At 43.7% G+C, this 23930-nt stretch overlaps 1 protein-coding gene across 1 annotated transcript in view; it reads left to right on the top strand.

The window, feature by feature from the left end:
• The window catches only part of Hsd11b1 (hydroxysteroid 11-beta dehydrogenase 1), a 41633-nt gene extending 17703 nt beyond the window's left edge, over window positions 1-23930 (top strand). The window contains exons 2-7 of the mRNA XM_051186683.1: window positions 2023-2133; window positions 2835-2965; window positions 3282-3393; window positions 3502-3687; window positions 21884-22027; window positions 23339-23930. Of these exons, the coding sequence (XP_051042640.1) occupies window positions 2049-2133; window positions 2835-2965; window positions 3282-3393; window positions 3502-3687; window positions 21884-22027; window positions 23339-23556 (876 nt within the window). The 5' untranslated portion in view covers window positions 2023-2048 and the 3' untranslated portion in view covers window positions 23557-23930. The remainder of the gene's footprint in view (window positions 1-2022; window positions 2134-2834; window positions 2966-3281; window positions 3394-3501; window positions 3688-21883; window positions 22028-23338) is intronic.

The following is a 23930-nucleotide window of genomic DNA, read 5'->3' as shown; positions in this document are numbered from 1 at the left end:
TGTTCCCTATAATTCATTAAGTACATTTTTAAGGTATATTATCTTATTTTCTACATCGAAGTCAATGACTTCACTGTTAACCATATCAGGCTAAGAAATCGGTATAATTTCCTCCCCGTAGGGAAGAAAAAGAAGTCCTGTCTGTCATGTGTCTTGGTGTCATAAGGCTTTTCTAACAACACTCTTGTGCCTGGCATTCCTGACAACTGACTGCAGCTCCCACTTACATTTCAGCCTCTCTATTTTTGTCTGCTGCACCCTTGGCTCCAGCTCTCTCCTGTTCTCAAACCATTACTGTCTTCTGGAAGCGACCCTCACAGCTGTGGCCTTTATTGACAAGTAGTTTTATCTCCTTTGGGCCTTAAATTATTTCCTCGGAAGTGAAAAGTCACTGGATATTTCCAGAGACTATCTTAGGGTCATAATTTGGATTCTCAGAACTCCGAGTGGTTCCAGTGTCTCCCGCCCTCTACCCCAGTTCTGCTCAGAGGATAGATTCTCATTCTTGACACTCTAGCTCTCCTACCACTCCACATATTCGGAGTTCAGGATTTGCTTTGTACTGGGGTGGTTTTCCTGATTTGGATAGTTAGCTTTACACTGAAAATCTGAACAATGACAAGTCTTAAATTCTTTAATAGAATCTTGCTACAGATACACAACAGTGGCTCTTTCTGACTTATCATGAAAATCAATTCTTATTGATAGGGTGTCTCCCCTCTTGGTCCTTCTCTTGCATCATTTTTGGCTGGGACCTGGATGTTCTATGCTAGTTTTGCTTCAAGCACACAGCACAGTGGGTCCCTTAGGACCTTATGGCATCAGTCCTGAAATCCCAGCTGTTCAGGAGGCTGAGGCAGGAGGATCATAAGCCTGAGGCTACAGAGCAAGTTCAAGGTCAGCGTGGGCAACTTATTGAGATCCAGTCTCAAAGCAGAGGCAAAAAGAATGTTGGCACTGTGGCTTACAGGAGAACAATATGGCTGCACCCTGGGTAGTCTAGCTCTTCTGGACTGGTCTCCTCTTCCCAGCATCCTCTTGTGCTTAACCCAGTTTAACAACCTCATGCCTTTCTTCCTGTTTTGGCACCCACTGTCCCTTCTTTCTCCCTACTAAAGGAATAAGGATAAGTCCCCATGCACTTTCCAGACAGTCTTGTGCTGAGCTTGATTTTCTGGATCTGGCTGGGTTGTATCTTCTCTTTGATGTTGTAATTAATGCTTTTTCATTGAGCTTCACTATGGCTTGTTTGCTTTAGGTTTTTGTGGGTTTTTTGTTTTGTTTTGTTTCCCTCCTAAGACATGCACATTTTTCCTTGAGCTTATTTTGTTGTTTTGATCTGTTATTTTTAATAGCTTCCGACTGGGTAGTGGGGCCGAGGGTGAGATTTGGCTTCTGACTGGTGGGGGAAGGGGGAGGAGATTTGGCTTGGGTTTGTTTCTGTTTGGTAGTACTCACATTTCCCGCAAAGTCCCACATTCTTAGGAGCTCTTATGTACATTCTCTCCCCCTCTCTCTTCCCTTTCCCCTCTCTCCTCTCTCTCTCCCTTCCTCTCTTCCCTCTCTTCTATCTCTTGTCCCTCTCTCCCCCTCTGTCTCTTCCCTCTCTCCTCTTTCCCTCTCTCTCTTTCCCCTCTCTCCTCTCTGCCTCTCTATTCTCTCTCTCTCCTTCTCTTCTCTCTCTCAAAACCACTCTTGCAAGGCCACTGATGCTGTGTGCAGAGGATATCAGTAGGACATGCTCAGGAACCCAGCCCTGCTCAGTCATGAGCCTGGCCATCTGGAAGTCGCCTCTTACTCAATGAAATGGAGTAAACATTGTCCATTATGAAATCCACCACGCAGGCTGCCAGGAACGAATGGGATCCCACCCAAAGCCAATCGCCGCTCTGACAAGGAAGTTGGCTAGTGCTGCCTGAGACTACTCCAGCCTCCCCCGTCCCTGATGTCACAATTCAGAGGCTACTGCCTGCCTGGGAAGTTGTAGAAAGCTCTGCAGGTTTTTGTCTGTGTGTCCTACAGGGCTTCCTGAGCCAGGCTCCTGTCTGATGGCGTTTATGAAAAAATACCTCCTCCCCATTCTGGTGCTCTTCTTGGCCTACTACTATTCTACAAAAGAAGAGTTCAGACCAGGTGAGTATCAATTTGTCTCCTTTAGAGGAGCAGGCTTAAAACATGGGGGTGCTGGAATATTCCTAAGGATCTAACTATCCTCCTGATCCCTAAGTCACTGAGAAAGAGAGAACCTTAATTTGGGTCTGTAACTCTGTACCCTCCAGCTACAAGCTATGGGCAGGAGGAGACAGAGAGGGGTAAGCCACACAGCCAAGTAGGCCATGCTTTGCTTGGCACCCAACATGGAAAGCAATTTCAGATCTACAGAAGTAAAGGTAATTCCCAGACCCATGGCTCAACCAGATAGCTGTGCTCCCTGGATTGATGGCTGAGAGGCCAGAATAAAAACTAAAAAGGGCTATAAGGTTGATGACCAAGTAGAAGGGTTGATGCTTCTCTGAACTCATTTTGTAATGCTTTTTTAAAATCCCTTTTCAATTTAGCAAAATTAGATCATGCCAAAAGTGTTCAACTCAGACAGTTTAGTCAAACTGGCCTTGTCTCTGTGATCTTTGCACGTGGAGGTTTTTAGGAATGCTGGCAGGAAGGCTCAGCTCTGGACATCCAGGCCAGACCCATCTTAAGAGCCTGTGTATGAACAACTCCAACTGTCACTTCGGTGGTTTACAACATGAGGCAAACTGATCTGGGCTCACAACCTTTAAGTCTGGATGGTGAAACATGGCTTTGGGGACACTCATAGCCTTTGTGGTTCCCAGAAATGCTCCAAGGGAAGAAAGTGATTGTCACTGGGGCCAGCAAAGGGATCGGAAGAGAAATGGCGTATCATCTGTCAGAAATGGGAGCCCATTTGGTATTGACTGCGAGGTCAGAGGAAGGTCTCCAGAAGGTAAGCGTACTGTACCCACTGATAGGTGTGCCTTCCTGTGCCCAGCTTATAATCTGTCACATATACACAGAGGCTTGCCCTCCTCCCCCATGGCCTGCAATCTCATATACGGGCACAAATACAGGAATATAAAACTGCTGCTTTTAGGCATACACAGAGAGAGAGAGAGAGAGAGAGAGAGAGAGAGAGAGAGAGAGAGAGAGAGAGAGAGTTTCTTATCTAAACAGCTCTGTGAACAAACAAACTCTCATTTAAGCCCCAGTTACACCAAAACTGCTAAGCTAAGATGGTCACCATTTATGCTGTGTCTCTGCAGGTGGTATCCCGCTGCCTTGAACTCGGAGCAGCCTCTGCTCAGTACATTGCTGGCACCATGGAAGATATGACATTTGCAGAGCAATTTGTTCTCAAAGCAGGAAAGCTCATGGGTGAGGCTCCCTCTCCCTTCCCCTCCTCTGGGCTTAGAGTGTTCAGGAGGCAGACGGGAACAGGACTGACTCTGAGTGGTCTCTCTCAACCCAGCTATCTCTTTGCAGGCGGCCTGGACATGCTCATTCTCAACCACATCACTTATACCCCTATGGGTTTCTTCCATGATGATATCCATGCTTTGCGCAAAGCCATGGAGGTCAACTTCATCAGCTACGTAGTTATGAGTGTGGCTGCCTTGCCCATGCTGAAGCAGAACAATGGCAGCATTGTCGTCGTGTCTTCCATGGCTGGTGAGTGGGTCGGGGGCCGGGGCAGAAGTTGAGAACAAAATAATGCTGGGATTACACTAGGTCTTGTGGTGGGCACAAGTTTGTGTCCAGTTTCCATGCAGGGAAGTCACACTGCATGAACTTGAGATGCTCACAGTGACATTACACAGATTCATTCATGAGGGACTTGGAGCGTAAACTCAGTGAGGGACATGTACATTGGAGAAAAGAGACACTGAGGAACCAGTGGCCCCCAGAGTAAGAATTGGTCAAAGTTGGATTATATAATCCCTGAAAGGAACAGACAAAAGCAACATTCCAGGATGCCCAAGGGAAACCTGATGTGTGAGCCATGCCTGGGAGAGGACAGGGATAGGAAGAGCTTTTGGGGTGGGCAAGGCCAATCCCAGTCTCTTCATGAGAGAGACCTGGTCATATTTGGTGGGAAAGTCTTTGCTTCCATCATAAGCAAAAGGGTGGTGAGGTCATCAGGTACAAAAACAGAAGTATGAATACAATACCTTAAAGGTATGCAGAAAGATGGTTAGCCAGTAAAAAAGAATTGAAGACAAGCAATGCAGAGGACTGAGTGGTTCTCAACCTTCCTAATTCTGTGATCCTTTAATACAGTTCCTCATGTTGTAGCCCCAAAACCATAAAATTATTTCTTTGCTACTTCACAACTATAACTACTACTATGAACACCACCAATGTTCCTCAGTAGCTACAGAGCCAGTCCTGGAACTGGCTCTGTAAAACAGGCTAGTGTGTAAATATCTGATAAGCAGGATATCTGATGTGACCCCTGTATCCCCAAGGGGGTTATGACCCACAGGTTGGGAACTGCTGCTCTAGAGTATGGCATGGCACTAGCCTGCTTGCCTAGCATGCACTAGTCTGGTGATTACCAAAGGAAGGGGGCAGAGATATCAACTGTATACTAAGGATATTCTTCTGAATCTCAATTTGTAGCATTAAAAATGAAATTTAGGCTGAGTTTGTTGACACATGCCTTTAATCTCATCACTTGTGAGGCAGAGGTAGATGAATCTCTGTGAACTCAAGGACAGCCTAGTCTACAAAGTTCTAGGCCAGTCTACTCTATATAGTAAGACCCTGTTTCAAAACAAACAAACAAAAAAAAGTGATATTTAAACAGACAGGAAATAGGGGCAAGGAAACACTCTCATGGGTAGAGCTCTATGGAGGGGGGTCTCCAACGTTTTTTGCATCTAACAACATCACATTGAGAGTCTCCAGAGGTGAGGATTCCTCCTGGATTCAGGACAGAAGTCCCACACATGTTTGCTGATTATCAAAGACATGGTTGAAAGGTCAGAACACAGCAATATAAACAAGCCTTACAAATGCAGTGTTTAGAATATAAAAAAAAAAAAATGACCTAGGAGACTATGGACTGTTAAATACTTCACAAATGTCAGTTCTCCTTGAACTGTATAAGGCCATCAGTGTGCTAGTGCACCCTCTTTTCTGGCCCAGGCAAGGCCTGCGTGGTGACTGAACAAAGGGATGGTGTATCTGTGCCAATGGGCAGCAGAGTGATTGATATGCGCCCCTGTGCTTCCAGCACAGACTCTGGCCCTTCCTTGCACACAGACATGCTGGGCTGAAAGCAAAGGAGAGCTTCCAGATGCATACTGAGTGGGAGGGTGCTGGGCACAAACCCAGTGAATCCTCTGCACTGGCCAAAACCCCCATTCGTCTCTCATGGTGTGGGTGGCTCTACTGAGTCCCAATTCTATTGATGAATTGAGACATACAGTCCAAGCAAAAGCTGCTTCATCTTTGCCTAGAGAATTTAACTTTTGTGATATACAGAACCCAAATGTGCTTGGCAGGCAGAGCAAGGATTACTGTAAACCCTAAGGGTCTTACGGAAGGAATTCTGAAAACCTCTGTTTCCATACATTGTAGCATCTATGGAATAACACTTATTAATTCCCATGGGCTCTGGGAGGTAGAAATATGAGTTGTGTTCCTCCCCCTGTGTCTGTCATCTGTATAGAGTTCAGTGCCTGGAGTTCAGCCCTTTTGAGTTAACACAAATCTCTGATTTTACAAATTTCTCACTCTAACAGAAAAGTATTGTGTTCCCCAGTGTATTTTTATATACTTTTTTCTATTTTGTGCATGTGTGTAGTGTTTATGTACATGAACTAGCATAAGGATGACACTAGGCACCCTCTCCAAACACTCTCCACCTTCTGGTTTTGGAGGCAAGGTCTCTTACCAGGACCTGAAGTTCACTGATTTGGCTGGACAAGCCCCAGGGATCCCCTATCCATAGTGTTGGAATTACAAAAGTATGCCTGGCTTTTTTTCTTTTCTTTTCTTTTTTCTTTTTAATGTATTCTAGAGCCCTGTACTCAGGTCCTCATGCTTGAATGGCAAATATTTTACTGATGAGCCATCTCCCCAGCCTTGGTGTCTTCTTGAAGCAATCAGGAAGTATGTTATCTTTACTTTTAAAAATCTGAATCTCACTAAACATCAAACTAACCCTGAGGTCAGAAAAAAAAAAATCTGCTGAATTAGAGTTGCAATCACTTCCAGTGCATTTGATTTTTTGCTGGGTTATGACACAGAGCAACTGTCTTTTTCCTGGTATATTTCTGGGTGTTGTACCTCACACAGGGCTTGCATTCTCTCTTTAGGAGTGGCTACATCCTTAATCCTTTCAGAGATGGTGCTGATGCTTGCACCTCCAAGTCAGCATCTTTTCTGGCCCTACTGAACAAGTTCTTGATGTTATCACATGCTGTTACTTCAACTTTAGCTCCATAACTAAGGCCCAAATTTATCATGCTTTAACCAAATCTAAATTCATTTTCTTCTATGAATGACCTAGGTTAGGCAATCAAGGCTGATAGGATAGTGATTACCCCATGAAGCTATCCAAGAACCAAGCAAGACAGGACTACCAGTCCTGTGGTATTACATTCATCTGCATATCCAAGAAGGCTTGCTGTTATGTCTGAAGTCTAGCTACAGAAAATGAAAGACATGGTATGGAACCTGTAACCATGGGCCACAGCAGGCTGCAGATGGGATCTGGTCAATATTCAACTAAAAATTAGGGTTTCTTCTTCTACAAGAGAACACAAATAATGCTGAATCACTGCCTTCCACACCATCCATGCCAAGAAACACAAAAGAGCAGAAGAAAATGATCCGAGAATGCCTGTAAATCACAGCACTCAGGACACTGAGGAAGGAGGACTTCCATGAGTTCCAATACATTCTGGGTTACAGAAGTAGAGAGAGGGGAGGAATAAAGAGAGGAAGAGAGAAAGGAAGGGAGAGAGGGAGAAAGAGAGAGAGAGAAAGAAAGAAAAAATAGCCTGAAGAAAATGTGTTCCACACCCACTCTTATCATATTCAAAGCTACCACATAAATAAATCCCTGCCAACCAAACATGAAACAGAAGACAGACAGGCAGGCAGGAGGAGGGATGGAAAACATATCCAGCTGGCATTTCTGAAACTGAAATAGTAGTGCTTGAATTTTACTTAAAAATAAGTAAATAAATAAATAAATAAATCACTGGGTTTGAAGAAAACACTAGAAAATGTTTGGAAAAAAGCCTTATCTGCCCTTGGTTAAAATGGCTCTTCCATGTTTTGTTCTAGAAGGTAAGGCTGATTCCACTTCTGAGTCCTCTGGTTCTATGGGCTCCATAACCATGACCCATTGTGCCAGTCACATTCATGGCACAGGAACTGGGCATCTGAGCAGCTTTCCTACTCCTCCTCAATATGTGGTTCCTCTGAGGAGTCAGGGACAGATCTATCCTCACTCCTCCCTCTACTCCCTAAGTCTACCCACCCCCTACCACAGAAATTTAAACAAACCCTGTCTTCACTGCCTTCTGAAATGTTACCTTTGGAAGTTGTGCTGTATCTATCTATCTATCTCCCTCTCTCCAATATCCCAATACCATTAACCATAAAATAAAGGCACCTGAGTAGATATAAGTGGACAGATAACAAGTTCTTCCACATCAAGAAAAACAAAGAGCTTGCATGGAAACCAGACATGATAATAAAAGGCTGGACTTTTTAGAGCACAATGAAAATATACTGAAAGAACATTGAACCTTGTCAAAGGCCTCTAAACACTCAGATCCTTCTTTCAAAGGTCCATAAATATTAATATTTAAAAGATCAACTTTTAATATGCCCATTGATGGATGGATGGATGGATGGATGGATGGATGGATGGATGGATAGACAAATTTTCCAACCTATCCAAATACATTTGTTCTCTGGCTTACTCAACTATCTACAGAGATTTCAATAGCGTTTCAATGCAGTAATTCAGGCACATTTGTCAAGGTTAAATATTCCCTACATCAGTTCATTAGTGAGAATGAAATCACTTGTTGGACTGTAGCCTTTGTGTCAGCTGAGAGCTCCCTGTGTGGTCTAAACTGAGCTCAACAGTTCAACATTTTAGGGAAGGAAGGGGGGGGGGGGAACCAGGTTTCTCAACTGCACATATCAGCTAGCAGGACTCAGACTCTCCATAACCTTTTGCATAAAGTACAGATGTCAATCTCATGAATCTCTGGTGCTATGGCTTCCAGGAAGTAAGCCAGCTCCTCAATGAGATGCTGTAGCTCTGGAAGGTAGTAGGAATCCAATGGAGGCTGTGAAAGTGTGTGGGCTCCAAAGTAGGAAGTTGTGTCCCCCACCTTACCCAACCTGTTCTGATTGCTCTAAGAAAATGTTCCCACATACCTTTTAATTCAATTAACCCAGAAATAATTTGTCAAGATGTGTGGAAGCACTTATGGGGTGTTTTGGAGTTGAAGTGTTGTGGGGGCTAGAAATATACAAGGTGGAGCATGTGTATAGTAGTTGGGTCTTCTACAGGGCTTGGAAGAATGCCAAGGTCAGAGTGAGTCTCTCTGGATACCTAAAGCATCCAGGGGAGCCACTGTGGAGTAAGGCACTGCACGTGGGCCAGACCTGAAGGACTGAGGCAGTAACCGCTGAATTATGAATTATGTCCTATCTGACCCTAAAAGGAGACAGGGAGATTTGAAATCAGAAAGTCTCTCTGATGAAAGTAGTAACAAAGTTTGCATGTTATCTGTGATGACTGCTTCAAGTTTTCTCTTTAAAAGGCTGAGAGGCCTGGGCTTGGTGATGCATTCCCACAATGCCAAACCTTGGAAGGTAGAGGCAGGGTGGGGGCCTCTGCTCTGAAACAATGTGAGTTTCAAGGTCAAAACAAAAGGGAAGTATGGTGGATCCAGCATCCTCAAAGCTGCCTCACTGATGGCCATGGCTTTATTCAGAGTCACTAACTTCTAGGTGAAAATATTAACTTCTTCCTCCTCGCGGGTGAGCATGGGGTAATGCTGTCAGCAAATACATCCTATTGGAGGCACACAGATGGAAAACTAAAGCTCAAAGGGAGAAGATGTCTCCACCTAAATCAGACTCAACACAGATATGTATTTAGGTTTAAAATCTGGCTCCTGAATTCTCAACAAAATATGACTGTCCTCAGGAGGGAGGCACAGGGAGAGACAAGTGGATTCTGAAACGAATCCCTCATGAAATATTAAAGAATAGAAGGCAAGAGAAACAAGAAAAACAATGCCATCAATGTTTAAAGTTATTTCTATGGTATAAAATCAATAGCATGTGCACAGTGAAAACCAAGGCTATGTTAAAGCTACAAACTGAAGTTAGTTGTGGCGTTGAAGCCTCCAAACAATCACAGGGAAACAGTCTTCAGTGCTATAGAGACTGACAGGACACCACAACTCATGGTCCTGACTGTCCAGATGGTCCCAAACAAGCTTACTGCTTGCTTTGGCATCTTAAACATCCTACAAGGGTCACGGATAGTAGCATTGACCTATAAACCTAGCACTCAAAAGGCCAAAGCAGGAAGACTGTGAGTTTGAGACATTGGAAAGGACTATGAGTCTTTTAAAAGTTTGAAGTGTTTTATATTGTTGTTAACATAAGATCTTGGGAATGAACAACAAAGGAAAGGTTGTGGTTTAATGGAAATGTGCTTGTGTGGTGATATTTTGTTTATGATCTAACAAATAAAGCTTGCCTGAAGATCAGAGTGCAAAGCTAGCCACACTAGTCAGCCATAGAGGCCAGGCAGTGGAGGCACACACCTTTAACCCCAGCAGCCACACTAGTTAACCATTGGGACCAGGCAATGGTGGTGCACACCTTTAATCCCAGCACTAGAAAGGAATATAAAATAGGAGGAGACAGGAATCAGTCAATCTTCAGTCACTCTGAGGATAGGGTCATCCCTTTTTGGTCTGAGCCTTGGTCGAAGTAGGAACTCTCTAGTGGTTGGCTTTGCTTCTCTGATCTTCATCTTTAACCCCAATATCTGTCTCTGGGATTCTATTATTCATGCTACATGTTTGTGTGTCAAGTTGACCTTGTCTCAAAAAAAATAGAAAACCAAAAAATATGACTAGAGTTGTAACTCTACAGAGTACTTGTCTTCTAGTGAAGAAGTCGTGGGTATGATTCCTACTACTGCACAAAGTAGGCGTGGGCTGCATGCCTGTAATCTTAACAGGAGGATTAGAAGTTCAAAGCCACTCTGCTACACAGGGAGTATCAGGCTATGTCAGCCTACTTTAGAGATCCAGAGAAAGGGTGGGGGGAGAGAGAGGAAGTGAGACCGAGAGACAGAGAAAGAGAGAGAGACAGAGGGACAGAGAATGTAGAAAAAAAGTTTCCTGAACCTGAGCCTGTGCCTGAACTGATGGTCAGTTTTTGATAGATTTCACTCACCTGAGTGGAATACGGGGTGAGTGGAATAATGGGAACATTTTGAGGTCATTTGTATGTATTATCAAACTGCTTTAGAATGACAGAAGACTGAACATTTAAAACAGAAAAGAATAAAGCCCAACTATGAACAATAACAATAACAAGAATGGATTATAATCTATTACATGCCACAGAAATTAATGAGTTCATGATTACATAATCCCAAGAATAAACAAATGGAGGCATCTCCCCCACATAGTGGAAGGCCAAATGATAAACACAAAGGGAACAAGAACATTGGAGAATTGCCATTATGGTAATCATTCATCTAGGCACATTAATGAATGTTAAAACCAGAAGGTTAATGTTTACTAACAAACAAAGCATTTCCAACCAGTCCCAAAGTGTTACCTACTGAACAATATCAAAGATAAAAACAATTAATGCAATTAACCAAAAGACTTGAAAAAATACTTCCCCAAAGAAGAAATTCAAATGTCTAATAGAAACATGCAAAAATATTCAACATCTCTCATCGCTAGGAAAACCCCAAGTATATAAGGAGGCACCAGCTCATACCCATTAGCATGTTGCTATCATGACAGCCAAGGAGGAAGGAAGATAGAAAGAAAGAAAAAGGAGGGGAAGGAGGAAAGATGCAGGGAGGAAGATACAGGAAAACTGGAAGATCTAAATAACAGAAGTGGGAATGTAAAGTGGTACAGCTGTGTAGGGGGGAAAAAAGTCACTCCTCAAAATATTTTTAAAAAATAGCATTGTCACATAATCTGGCAGCTCTACTTGTGGGTGGATACTCAGGGTTAGAATCAGTCTTGGAGAGAGATTTGAAAACAGAATAAACACAAGAGCAACCCAAGCATCCACAAACCGGCAGCAGAATAGTGTTCCTAACCTGGAGAAAATACTGACACACGCAGTAAGGCAGCCACAAAATAAGAAATCAGGTACTGAAATTAGATGAGTGGAGCTGGGCCTCGGGGAGGGGGATATCGGAGTTATTGTTTGATGGGTGAAGAGTTCAGTTTGCAACATAAACAGTTCTGGAGATGATAGTAGGAGCTATTGCACAACAGGGACTATGCCTGATGCCACCAAACAGTGTGTTTAAGGGTGGTTAATAAACTTGTGGGGGGAAAAACCCCACTCAACATAATTATGGGTTATAAGGAGAAAGAACAGTTCTATACTACAGAAACTTCAGTGTTCTTCTTAAGTCCAATGACTCCTGATTAACCTCACCAACCACAGAAGGGACCAGAACCATGTATGAACATGGTGGGATGGGGTATGAATAACATTGAATTACTCCTGAGACTACCAGGACTGCATAGTTCAAAATCTATCATGCCAGAATATCAGATAAATCCAAATGGTAGGGCAGTCAGCAGAAGTGTTCCCACTTTCTGGTCAGCTTCCCAGAAAGGAAAAATTTTAAACCCCTCATTGGTAGCATTTCTATAGTATAAATAGTCCCATGATTGCCATAGCCTGGCATCAACTTGCTTACAAAATTTGCCAGCTATCAGTTCTTTGTATCTGGGAAAAGCCAGCCACAGCATGTTGGCTGGTACAGCATAAGTACTTGTGTCTTCCAACAGTGTCAACATGAACTTCAATGACACTGAAGAATCGATTCAAACAGAAGTGAACTCATTTTTTTGGGATGCTTTTGATATATATATATATACATAGATAGACAGACAGACAGATAGATACTATGGCTACTTTTGGTGCATCCCATAACCCATAGCAGGTAAGGGACAAATGGTGGGTGAGAGATAGACAGAGACCTACAGACAAAACTTATGTGGAAAGTGTATTGAGGGAATTTAAGGGATTAAGGGAGGGGAAGAGAGAAAAGAAGGAGACAGAGGGCTCCTCAGAGAAATCTCAGAAAGAGAGAGGGGAAAGTAGGTGGAGCTTGTCTCTTAAAGGGACCTTTGCATGTGTGTACAGAGTCAGAGTACTGCCTGCCATGAATTGAGATGGCACACTGTGCTAGGTCCCCAAGGGGTGGGGCCAGGCTTGCCTGGATTACAATATTATATGGTAGAGATAAGCAGCAGTCCCCTGGAGGTCTATGGATCATATAACAAAAATCCATTAGCATTCCTGAAGCAGATTGGATGGTGGTGCCTAGAAAGACATCCACATCCTAACTCTATGAACCTATGGACAGGACCTTACTTAGAAAGTTTTAATTGAGTGAAGTTTTAATTGAATGAAGGCTCTTGAGCAGGAATACCCTGTATAACCTACATGAGCACTTATTCCAATAATAAGCACCCCATAAGAGACAGAGGACAAAAGATGGAGGGAAGAGAGGCCATGCGAATATATACCATCAGAGAGTAGAGCAATATTGACATCCAGGAAGTATCCTTTGAAGGAGCTTTTAAGTCTTCTCAACTCATTAACCTCATACATCTCAGATTCACAACTGTGAAAATAAATCTCTGCTGTCTTAAGCTATCCAGTTTGTTACAGAAGCCCTGAGAACTGATGAATGTCTTCCTTCATTGCCATGCTCCCATTATGATCAAATGGACACAGGTGTGCATATTCAAGGTGGTAGGACATGGGGACAGCACTGATCTCACCTATGGGAATTACTCTCAAAAGTCCCATGAAAGCCATGAGTGGTGTTGCATACTTGTTATCCCAGCACTTGGGAGTGAAAAGGGGGCATAAGGAGTTTAAGAGGTCACCCCAATACAGAATAGTTTGAGATCAGTGTGAACTGTATGAGACCCTGTCTAAAAGGAGGAGGCTTGGTGGGGTGGAGGAATAATTTCTTTTGTATACAATCTTTCAACTTCACTAAAAATTTGAAAGTATTTCAAAAGGAAAAAAAGTATTCTCCATCCTAGGAACCCAGTGAAGTGGAGGAAGTGTGGGGGGTAAATTCTTTGGGGATTTTCTTTGGGGCTCTTTGGTGATTCCTATAGGAAACACGCCCATCCATCCCATTGGTTCCCAGGTATGGTTTGGTCTGACCTCTCCAGCTTTCCATCACCAACTGCCTTGCTGGACTTTCAAATAGTTTCAATTTCAAGGGCAAATGTTTAACTGCTTTATTTGAATGCTTAGAAAGAAAAAAAATTAACAAATTAAAAAGTTTCATTCCTGCCCATCTTCAGATTTCTAGAGGGACCCAGGCAAATGAGCCACAATCACTTGCTCTCACTGGTTGAGTAAGTTCCTGCTTGAAGTCTACCATGTTTCCACTGCCTGAGCTAGAAATCCTCCTAGATCCTGCACTCCAAGCCTCCCTTTGACCTCTGGTGTCCAGTTAACAAGCCTGTGTGTGCAGCCTGTCTGCCAGCCCACCTGTTTTGGCTGTTCCACAGTGACTGGAACCTAGTGTTTGGAGGACAGATCTTTGGGCTTTCTGTCCCATTTAGCACACCTGCACTCAGACCTTTCCCACATTTCACTTAAACAGGGTCACCACTGCTCTCTTTGTGTATAAGCCTTCCTGGAAGAAAATCAACTGTATGTGTGTGCATGTGCATGTGTTTGCATTCTGCTGAAGTTGATTTGTTTTGCTGTTTGGGGAGGGGGTGGTTGTTTTGTTTTGTTTTGTTTTACAAGACAAGATTGCTCTATATAACAGTCCTGGAACTTGCTTTGTAGACCAGGCTGGCCTCAAATTCATAGAGATCCACCTGAGTCTCCCTCCTGAGTGCTGGGACTAAAGGTGTGTGCCACCACTGCCCAGTTTTTGTTGCTGTGTCAACTAAAACTTTACCTTGATCAAGGTGTTCACAGGCTTCTCAAAGCCTCACTTGTCACTGCCTGGGGGACCAGCCTCCAGGAGCACAGGGCTCAAAGGGAAGCCACAGAGTTCTAGGCTTTTTACTTGAGGGAATTAGGGAAAAAGACACTAGCACACTCTCCTGATGGTTTCCTTCTTTATTTTTGGTTCTTTTCTGTGTTCTTTCTACTGTATACTTTTTTCTACAGCTTATAACCCCAACAAAGATTTTCAGGCAATATAGGAATTACAATGTAATGGTTAAGCATTTTATGTATTACAGGTGGAAAAACAAATTATCTCAAGAACTCACGTACATTCATACATACCCAAACAACTTGTTATAGATTAACTGTGTGGGCAAGCAAGGTATTCTCCTCAATCAGGTCTTTTACTGGCAGGCTGCATTTTATAGTTCCCAAGAAAGGGCCAGTTTTGCTTTATTACTTATCTTGAAAGGTAATTGTATAAGGAATCACAAACCTAAGCTTTCATATATGAAAAAGAATCAGTCAGCTCTACTTTAAATTTTTAGGGTAAGTATTCACTCATCAATAGTATTTTTTTTTTTAATATCAGGAGATTGAAGACAAAAATGAGTACAAAGAATTAATCATCACCTTTGTTCTTCAACCAATCCTAGCAAGAAAAGTGTGTCAAATAGTAATAACTGGGCTGCTTTGTTCTTGTTCCTTGACCTTAAATAGTTCCATAAGATTGTCTTCTTGGGTTTTTTACCTCAACGCTATGTGACAAAAACATCTTAGTCTAACTTTAAGTCATTTTTAAAGCTTTGTTTCAGCTATTACGCACTCTGAAAACTGTGAACATATCTCCCAACATGAAGGTTAAAAGAATTTAAAATAGCTGGGTTACCAGGACTCAGTTATTTTTCTTAATCATTATCCTAAGCCACTGTATATGTGACTCCTCAATAGAAACACTTCCTTCTTTTATTTTTATCATCAAAACTCTATTTAAACTAACATTATTATTATAAACTAGATAGTACAACATAAGAATAAATCTTCATAGTAATCCACAGGTAAAAATGCCTAGTAGAACAGGATGCTTCCATGAGATAAACACACTACATTTCAGGCAGTGGGGGATCTCCCCACACCCATTCACACCATGCCAGACACTAGAGAAAGATAGCAGCATCAAACATGTAAAGGTACAGCAGAAGCAAAAGATGTTCAAGGGTCTCTGGTCTCAGGGCCTTGACTCCATGAGATTGGCCTATCATAGAGTTTCCTCCTGGTGGGCTGACACCTTGAACTTTAATTGCCACCTGCTACTCCTCTGACACAGCCACCAGCACTCACTGTAACAGCACCTCAAGCCTCTTAGACATATTACCCCTTTTAATGATTCTAGCAGGCTTTTTGACTGGAAGTTAGACAAAAAGCTTATATAGGGTGTCATGGGGAATAATGGGACCCTTCCCTCTACTGCCGCCCAACCCTGTTCTGTGGGAACCTGTCCTTCCCAGATCACACATGACCTGGTGATGCTGACATGATAAAGCCCTTTCTCTGGCTTCATGTCTCAAGAATGGTCTCACTTGGCTATTTAAAATGTCAAGACATATGTAACTTAATTTTAGCAAATGCCTTTCCCACACAATGCTAACCAGTTTATGGTGGGAGAGTTCCACATTTGCATCTAGTAAAATATATTAAGACATTTCCAAAGACTAGAAAGGGCAAAACTCCTTTGAAAATCCAGATTCTTTCATTTTCTTTTGAGACAGGGTCCTGTATAACCCAGGGATGCCTCACACTTGCTATGTAGCTGAAGAGTACCTTGAACCCCTGGCCTCATGAGTTCTGGGGTTGCATGTATGCTACCATATATGGTTTGTGTGATGTGTTATATGGGAAAGTATTTAAGCCTAGTTCCTGGGGTAAGAAACAAACTTTAAATGCCCAAGATTGTGATGAATGTAGGGGGTGTTGTCTTCTCTTTTCTCCCCCCACTTTTGTGATCTGGCCTAGTCTTTCTTTTAAGGGCTCGAAACCCTTAATAGCGATTCCTAAATCAACAATCTCTGGAGAAAAAACATATTGATATGGATTGTGGGTGGGAAAATTCCCTAGCCATGTACTCTGGACTGCTGAGCACCAGCACGTGTATTTTCCTCTATCTCTGATTCTTGACTATGATGCAACGTGACCAGCTTCCTCAAGTTCCGGTCACACTGCCTACTGTGACAGACTGTAACCTTAACTGGGAGGCAGAATACATCCCTTCTTCCCAGTGTGGCTCTTGTAAGTTTCATCTCAGCAGCACAAAAAAAAAAAAAAAAAAAAAAAAAAAAAAAAAAAGGTACTGTATTGTATGTGATGCTGTGAATCCTTGGACCGCTTCTGACTCCTTCCCCGCCTCTCTCCTTTCTCTTTTCCTTCTCTTTTCTCCTGAAAATCACTTAGGATGCAACTTTGTACCATGAATATAACCTATGGCTTGTGAGAAGGTGGGGCATGAGATAGAGGGAGTTTCATGAACAAAAAAAAAAAAAAATCTCTGCATGGCATCTTGTTTCTATAGCTCAAATGTTACCAACCAAGAATATCAGATGCCACAGACAGTATCCTCATTGCACTAAGGAAGGTATAGTAGGTGATAAGAATGTGTATGTCTCCAGAAGAAATGTCCCCCTGAAACTTGTGAGCAGGGCCTTACCTGAGCAAGGGTCCTCAAAGATATAACTCAGCTATCCAGATGAAATCATCTCAGATTCTCTGAGTGAGCCAAGCTCCAATAATAAGAGTTCCTGTAGAAACATGAAAGAGATGGAGGAACAGGAGGCACACAAGGAAAGTGATGTTAACAACAGGGTCAAGGTATCTACATGCCAGGGCACCAACAAGAGCATCTATATGAGGGGCTGGATCAGACCAAGGATTCTCTGCTGGAGCCCAAACTTGGACTTTGGCCCACTGAGCTGTGGGAGGAGAGATTATAACAGCAGTTCTCAACCTGTGGTGGGTCAAGACCTCTTAGGGGTGTTGAATGACCCTTTCACAGGGGCAGCATATCAGATATCCTGCATATCATATATTTACATTATGATTCATAGCGGAAGCAAAATTACAGTTATGAAGTAATAACAATAATTTTATGATTGGGGGTCACCACAACATGAGGAACTGTGTTAAAGGGTGGCAGCATTAGGAAGACTGAGAAACAGTGGATTATAGTGTGACTGCTTGTGGTGACTGATTTGTTATGGCGCCCTGGGAAGCAAATCTAAATGTTGAAGAGTGACAAGCTTATCTGTGGACACCTTCACTTATCAGTCTGAAAGTAAAAATAATACTGGTAGTCATAAAGTTTGCCTATTTGGGGCTTGACTATCAGGCCAAAGTAAACTGTACCAACATGGGGTGGTTTGTTACTGGATTTGACACATGATTCCTGGAAAATGTGAATATAAAAAACAGGAGGCCCAGCAATGGACATAAGAAGAAGGGGGAAGAGGAGAAAGGAGAGTGTGGGTGGGGGAGAGGGAGGGAGGGAGGGAGGGAGACAAGGAGGGAAGGAAGGAAGAAAGGAAGAGAGGGAGGGAGGGAAAGAGGGAAGGGAGAGAAGGAGGGAGGGAAGGAAGGCAACTGTAGATGAAACATCAGAGTCTAGTTATGGGCCACTAGAAACAGATCTGAAGCTTGGTTTTTTTCACCGACCTTTCAACTTTGAACAATTATTCAGCCTTTGAACTCTAGAATGAGATACACAAGTTAGTACCTATTTAAGCCGAGCTTCTGTGGTCCTCTGCTCCACATCTCTGCCATCTTCAAGAGTGGCCCTTTGCTGACTTACTCTTTTTCATGCCAGGAAATGGATCTCTGAGTCCTAGCCTTATATAACCTTTTAGCTCAAAACCAAATGGCAATAAATAGAATCCTTCTGTCATTATTTCAGTTTCTTGAAAGAGGCCATGGCATGTACTCAAGCTGATGTGCACATTTGTCTGAGGCTGGACAGCCCTCTAAGATGGGGGTGGGGGGTAGGGGATGGGGGTGGGGTATGGGGGGTGGGGAGGGTCCGCTTTGAAGGGCAAGGTGGGCATCTCCAGCACCGGCTTTTCAAGTTTTGCATTCCGTCTACCCACCCTTCCTTTCACCAAGTGCACCTGTTTCCATGAATTAAGTGTCTCTTGGGATGGTAAACTTACCCTTCTCTTGCTGTTTTATCTCACTTTCCATATATATTCTCCAATGTGGCTTGAATTAATTTATTAGAGTGGCATTTTTCCACTCCCCTGAGTAATTAACTATTTGTCCCAACATGACTTTTTAAATAGCTCATACATTTCTTGCTGATTTGAATGCTAATTCTGTTGACAACAACAGCATTCTTGGAGTCAGCCTGTGCTAAGCATAGTATGTGGTTATTTCAGCTCCATAATGGTATTATCCACAAACTGTAGCCAAGAAATGCCATGCTTGGGATTTATACCCAAGCCCCTGTCTCATATTTTAATCTCATATTTTAATCATACACTACTCCTATTTTGCATCTATTTTGCATACACTGCATCTATTTTGGGCTTAAAAATTAACAGAAATTATTGACAAATGGAGTTCCAGTGTAGGGTAGGTTTCACAGCTGACCCAGTTCAAGCTGTATCACCATGATCCTCCTGGCTCAGCTTGCCTCCCTGTGTGGTTTCCCACTCAGCTGACAATGAATTAGCTGCAGCAATTCTAGCCCCATATAAATGCACAAAGTGCCCATCAGGAGAGAAAGAGGGTTTCTACTCCCAGAAACTCCCAGGAGGGAAAAGAACTTTGTGAGACACTTAACAAAAATATCCTTGTCTCATTGGCCCAAACTGGGTCACATGCTCATTCCTGTAACAGTCCTGGGTAGAGGGATGTTTCTTCTCCCACATGGTCTATCTATAATTAGGACTGAGTCCAGCTCTCAGGTGTTGAAAATTAAAAATAACAGTGGGGCTAAGCAAATGAGAAGGTAAGTCAAGGCTGTCTGATGGTGGAGCAGAGCTGGTGAGGCAGCTCCAGGCCATGTTGTCTGCCCTGTGACTCGGTAGTGCCATCTTCAGCGTGTGCCATTTACCTCATGATTCCGGGGAGCCATGGCTATCACAGACACCTGAGGGCGAGGGACAAGTGTGCTATTGTCTAGCTGGGTCTCCGGCCCTGCTCTCCTGCGGATCTAAAGTCAAACTTAGGTGGAGTAGTTAGCTTTTGACCCATGGGGAGAGTAGAAACAGACACAAACAGTAGGAACAGAGGGACACAAAAACACAGAACAATCCGACAAAGAGGACAAATCCGCACAGTAGACAAATGGCGCCCAAACCAAAATTACAAAGCGGGAGGGAAGCAAGTCCAGAGGCCGGCCGGCCCCTGGAGAAGAGAAACTTCGTCTCCTTCCCTCCTCCAAACAACCCGGGGCTTTCGTCCAGGGCAGGACCAAGGGTCTCAGGACACGTCTGTCTCCCCCTGTGGTCCTATACAAGTCCTGTGCAGGCCAGGCACAGATACAAATACTCAGTCAAAAACACGTAACATCAAACACATCAGACATACACCAAACATATAGCTTGCGAGCTCTTTCTTACCTCCAACTGGCAATGGAATTGAGTCTGCGGGGTCGACCAAATCCTGGACAAGCCCCCAAAATGTAAGACCCTCAGAACGAGGAGTCTTCCAGGTTCGGTCGATACCCCAAGAACTCAATGTCCAGTCCAGTTGCTGCAAAACACAAGAGGCTTTAATGAACAGGAAACATTTGTGCAAACGGGCTCCTCCAGCACGCAGGCTAGAGAGAAGCCCCCTCCCCTGGGCCCAGGTGTTTTTAAAGGCAAACCCACAAGCTTAGGGAGGGGGTGGGACCCTCTGTCCATTGAGAACGTGACCCTTGGAGGCCGGATGGTCTGCTATTAGGGTCAGCAGACCTTAGGGCCTCAGGGTGTGCTAATTAATCTGGGCAAACCGGAGTTGCAGCTATCTCTTTGTTTCCTACGGACCCTATTCACCACCTGCTGACTCACAGGAAAGGAGGGGCAGTGTGAATTCTTGTCATCTCAGGGCCTGGTGAGAGGAAGCTAGCAAATTCCAAGGAAAAGATATTGGTTTCCAGGTTAGTCCATCATTAACATTACTTTTTTGGTCTTTCATAAAGACTGGAAGGCAGAGAGACTTCCTTCTGCTTCTGCTTACCTACCATTGTACAGAACTTAGCTGCTCAGCAATAACTGGTGAGAGGAGTGTGAGGCACCCACTCCACTCTGGATAACTGTGTGCCCAGGTAGGGACTGGGGTTCCACTGCTATGGAAGAGGCAGAGACACACTGAGAGCATCAGCAGCAGCACCGCAAACAGCACTTATTAGACTTATTAGGTCTGTGAGACAGTCAGAGAAGCAAACTGTCTGTCTGCTGTTAGTCTTCGCTAGTGCTTCCAATGGCCGTGTTTTACATTTTGTCAGAAGTCTGCAATTGTTATCATTTTAGGAGAAAAAACTTGGGTATTCCTTGGAGAAGCATCACAAAATCCTGAGTCTCTGGATTTCTGATTGTTCACAGCGGTGCCGATACCAAGCGGCCAGATATATTTCAACCAGGTTAACTGCTCATTTTAACACTACAGTTAACTCTCTTTGGAGGAATGAGATGAAATCCAGAGACTCTGGGAGGCATTGTTCAGTTTCCAGGATACAAGGAAAAAGTGTTATATGGTCAGCAGGAGGAAAGCTTTCTACAAAAATGGACCCTAAACAGGCTCAGCTTCCAAAGCTAGCACACAAAGATTTTATAGTCTATCAATGTTCAGGTGTGCATACAGCCTCAGTTCACTTCTGTTCTATCCACAGAGCATGTGAAGAGCTCCTTCTACTATGTCTATGTCCACATACCCCTCATAGACTGGAATGAGTCTTGACTGATAGGTTGAAAGTTCAGGTTTTGTATAAAACTCAAACACGGGTGTGTTATTATCCCCTTCATGCAGAAAAGAGACAGGCCACTGAGCTGGCCCTCTAGGATCAGAGCTGGAGACAGCAGCTGTGAGAACACAGGGCTATATTGAAGCCCAGCTCACTCCCTACCATTGCTTAGTATCTCTCCAGTGGAGTCTGTCTTGCAGCTCAACCTGTACACCATTGCTCCTGTCTTAGTCACTGCTCTATTGTGATGAAGACACTCTTCTAAAAAGAAAGCATTTAATTGGGAGCCTGCTTACAGTTTCTGGCGGTTAGTCCATTGTCAGCATGGTGGGAGCAGACAGACATGGTGCTAGAGAAGTAGCTGAGAGCTTTTATCTTGATCAGGAGGTGGGGGATGGGGAGGGGCAATGGTCCTGGTGTGGGCTTTTGAAATCTGCAACAAGACCTCTACTCCAACAAGGCCTACCTCCTAATCCTTTCAAGCATCTCACCAGCTGGGGACTGAGCCTATGGGAGAGGGGGGAAGCATTCTCATTCAAACCACCACATCTCCAAAAACTTAATTCCTATCCCTTCAGAAATGTAATGCCATAGGATAATTTAGGGAATAGCGAGGAACTGAGACTCAGTGGGTAAGGAGACCCTTCAGGAATTGCCAGCCCCTCCAAGTCAAGCCCTGTCTGTCTGGGGCCAAGCTGGACCTTTATTAACAAACATCTTTAATTTGTCCTTTAGGGAAAATGTCCCATCCTCTGGTTGCTCCCTACTCTGCAAGCAAGTTTGCTCTGGATGGGTTCTTCTCTTCCATTAGAAAAGAATATGGAGTAACCAAGGTCAATGTGTCCATCACTCTCTGTGTTCTTGGCCTCATAAACACAGGTAAGGAAAAGAACCTGGAATAAATGGCCTTACATTGGTCTGTCAGCTTTACCATGTAGAAAAAGAAGGGTTCTGTCTCCCTGAGGTACTAGAGACCATAGCTAGAAGCAACAGGCCTGTCATGTAATGGGACACTTCCATCACTGGTAGAACCTAGTCAGTTTTGACCCTCCTCTCTGCTCTGAATACCACACTCAGTATAGCATGTTCTACCCTGAGCTCCTTGTGCCCACATAAACTCCCCATGACCACTGTTACTCAACAAAAGGTACTAAACACCTTTATACTTTTCTTACTGGACTCAACGTTGATTTCATGAGCCCCTGGATATGACACACTGGGAGGACGCAGCATCCGCCTGAGAGGCAGTCCTTGGAAACCGTTCATACTCTTCAAAGAATCAAGGCCATGAAAGAAACTTCACAGACTAAGAAAAAAATGGAGAAATTAGCACTGAGCACTAGTTTAAAAAAAAAAAAAGCCAGTAACATTGGGCTGCATCTATTGCATCTATGGTACTCATCTCTGGTCATTACACGGGGTTGTGCATGATGTGACAGTTTGGGAAAGGTGAAGTGTGTGCAGCGTTCATGAATTTATCTGAAACATACATCTAGGACTGTGAAGAATTATTGTTTAAGGAGGGATTGATGATCTAGGACTGTATCTCAGTTGTTAGGGAACTGGCCTGGTACTCATGTGGCCCTGGGTTTAATTCCTGACACCACATAAACTATGTGTGGTGGAGCACAACTGGAATCCTAGCACTCAGGAGGGAGATACGGGAGGATCACAAGTTCAGAGTCATTCTCAAGGGCTACATGAGTCCTTGTCCAAAAGAAATTTAATTAAACAGTGACTGCAGAACAAAACCAGAAGTCGAGTAGCATGGGGATGGAGGGAGGAAAGAAGGAGACCATAGAGGAAGACAGAGCACAGTTTCGGATGGCTCTTTGTCTGTGGCAGTGGTCAGTGCCCGGTTCTGTTCTTCCCATCTGTAAGCAGTGGATCACAGTTTGCCATCTACATCAGCTACTTAGTCCTCATTCTGCACTCCCCGTGTTAATGTGTCACTCAGAGAAGAGCACTTGAACCCCCAAGCTGTCACCTCCACTGCCCCACAGATCCCCATACAGGGATGCCAGGCCTCTGCCAGTCAGTCTTCCTTTGTCCAGTTGTCCAAGAGTCCCCAGAGGGCCTGTAGGGCTCAGACAATAGGCATACGGAACCTAACAGCTCGGGGTCTGGGAGTCTCCATCACACAAGCTCTGCTAGCCCTAGATAACTCCAGCCTTTCCTGTGGTCCTACAGAAACAGCCCTGAAGGCAACCTCTGGGGTGTTCTCTGCCCAAGCCTCTCCCAAGGAGGAATGTGCCCTGGAGATCATCAAAGGTGCGGCTCTGAGAAAAGATGAGGTGTACTACGATAGCTGGAGCTGGACCCCTATCCTCCTGGCGAACCCAGGAAGGAAGATCATGGAATTTCTTTCAATAAAGAACTTTGTATTTGACAAATTAGTCAGCAGCTAGGAACACCTGAGACCTAGTGAGAGGTCTTAGAACAGCTCTGCCTCATATCTCTGTGAGCCCTACCCACAATACCCAGAGATACACGAATCATGAAAAAGTCCCTCTGACATTTGCACGGTGAAAACGTATTTATAATAAATGTCATGGACATTGGAGTCTGCAGTTGTGAACTTGATAGCAAGCATGGCTGTGAAATGCAAGGTAGTTACGTCAACTATATCATATAGAATGATATAGTGGTGCCTAATGCAACATTAAATATAATAAAGGCAATGTCAACCCTATAAGTGTAAAACTGGTAACTATAAATTGAGCTTACTCAACATGTTCCCTTTAAAACCATAACCTAAACAAATGAAAATTTCCTATGTTCA

Source organism: Phodopus roborovskii, unplaced genomic scaffold, assembly GCF_943737965.1.
Source record: "Phodopus roborovskii unplaced genomic scaffold, PHOROB, whole genome shotgun sequence".
In the NCBI taxonomy this organism is placed as follows: domain Eukaryota; kingdom Metazoa; phylum Chordata; class Mammalia; order Rodentia; family Cricetidae; genus Phodopus; species Phodopus roborovskii.
The sequence above is the reverse complement of the archived record's forward strand: the minus strand, read 5'-3'. Positions and strand labels throughout refer to the sequence as shown.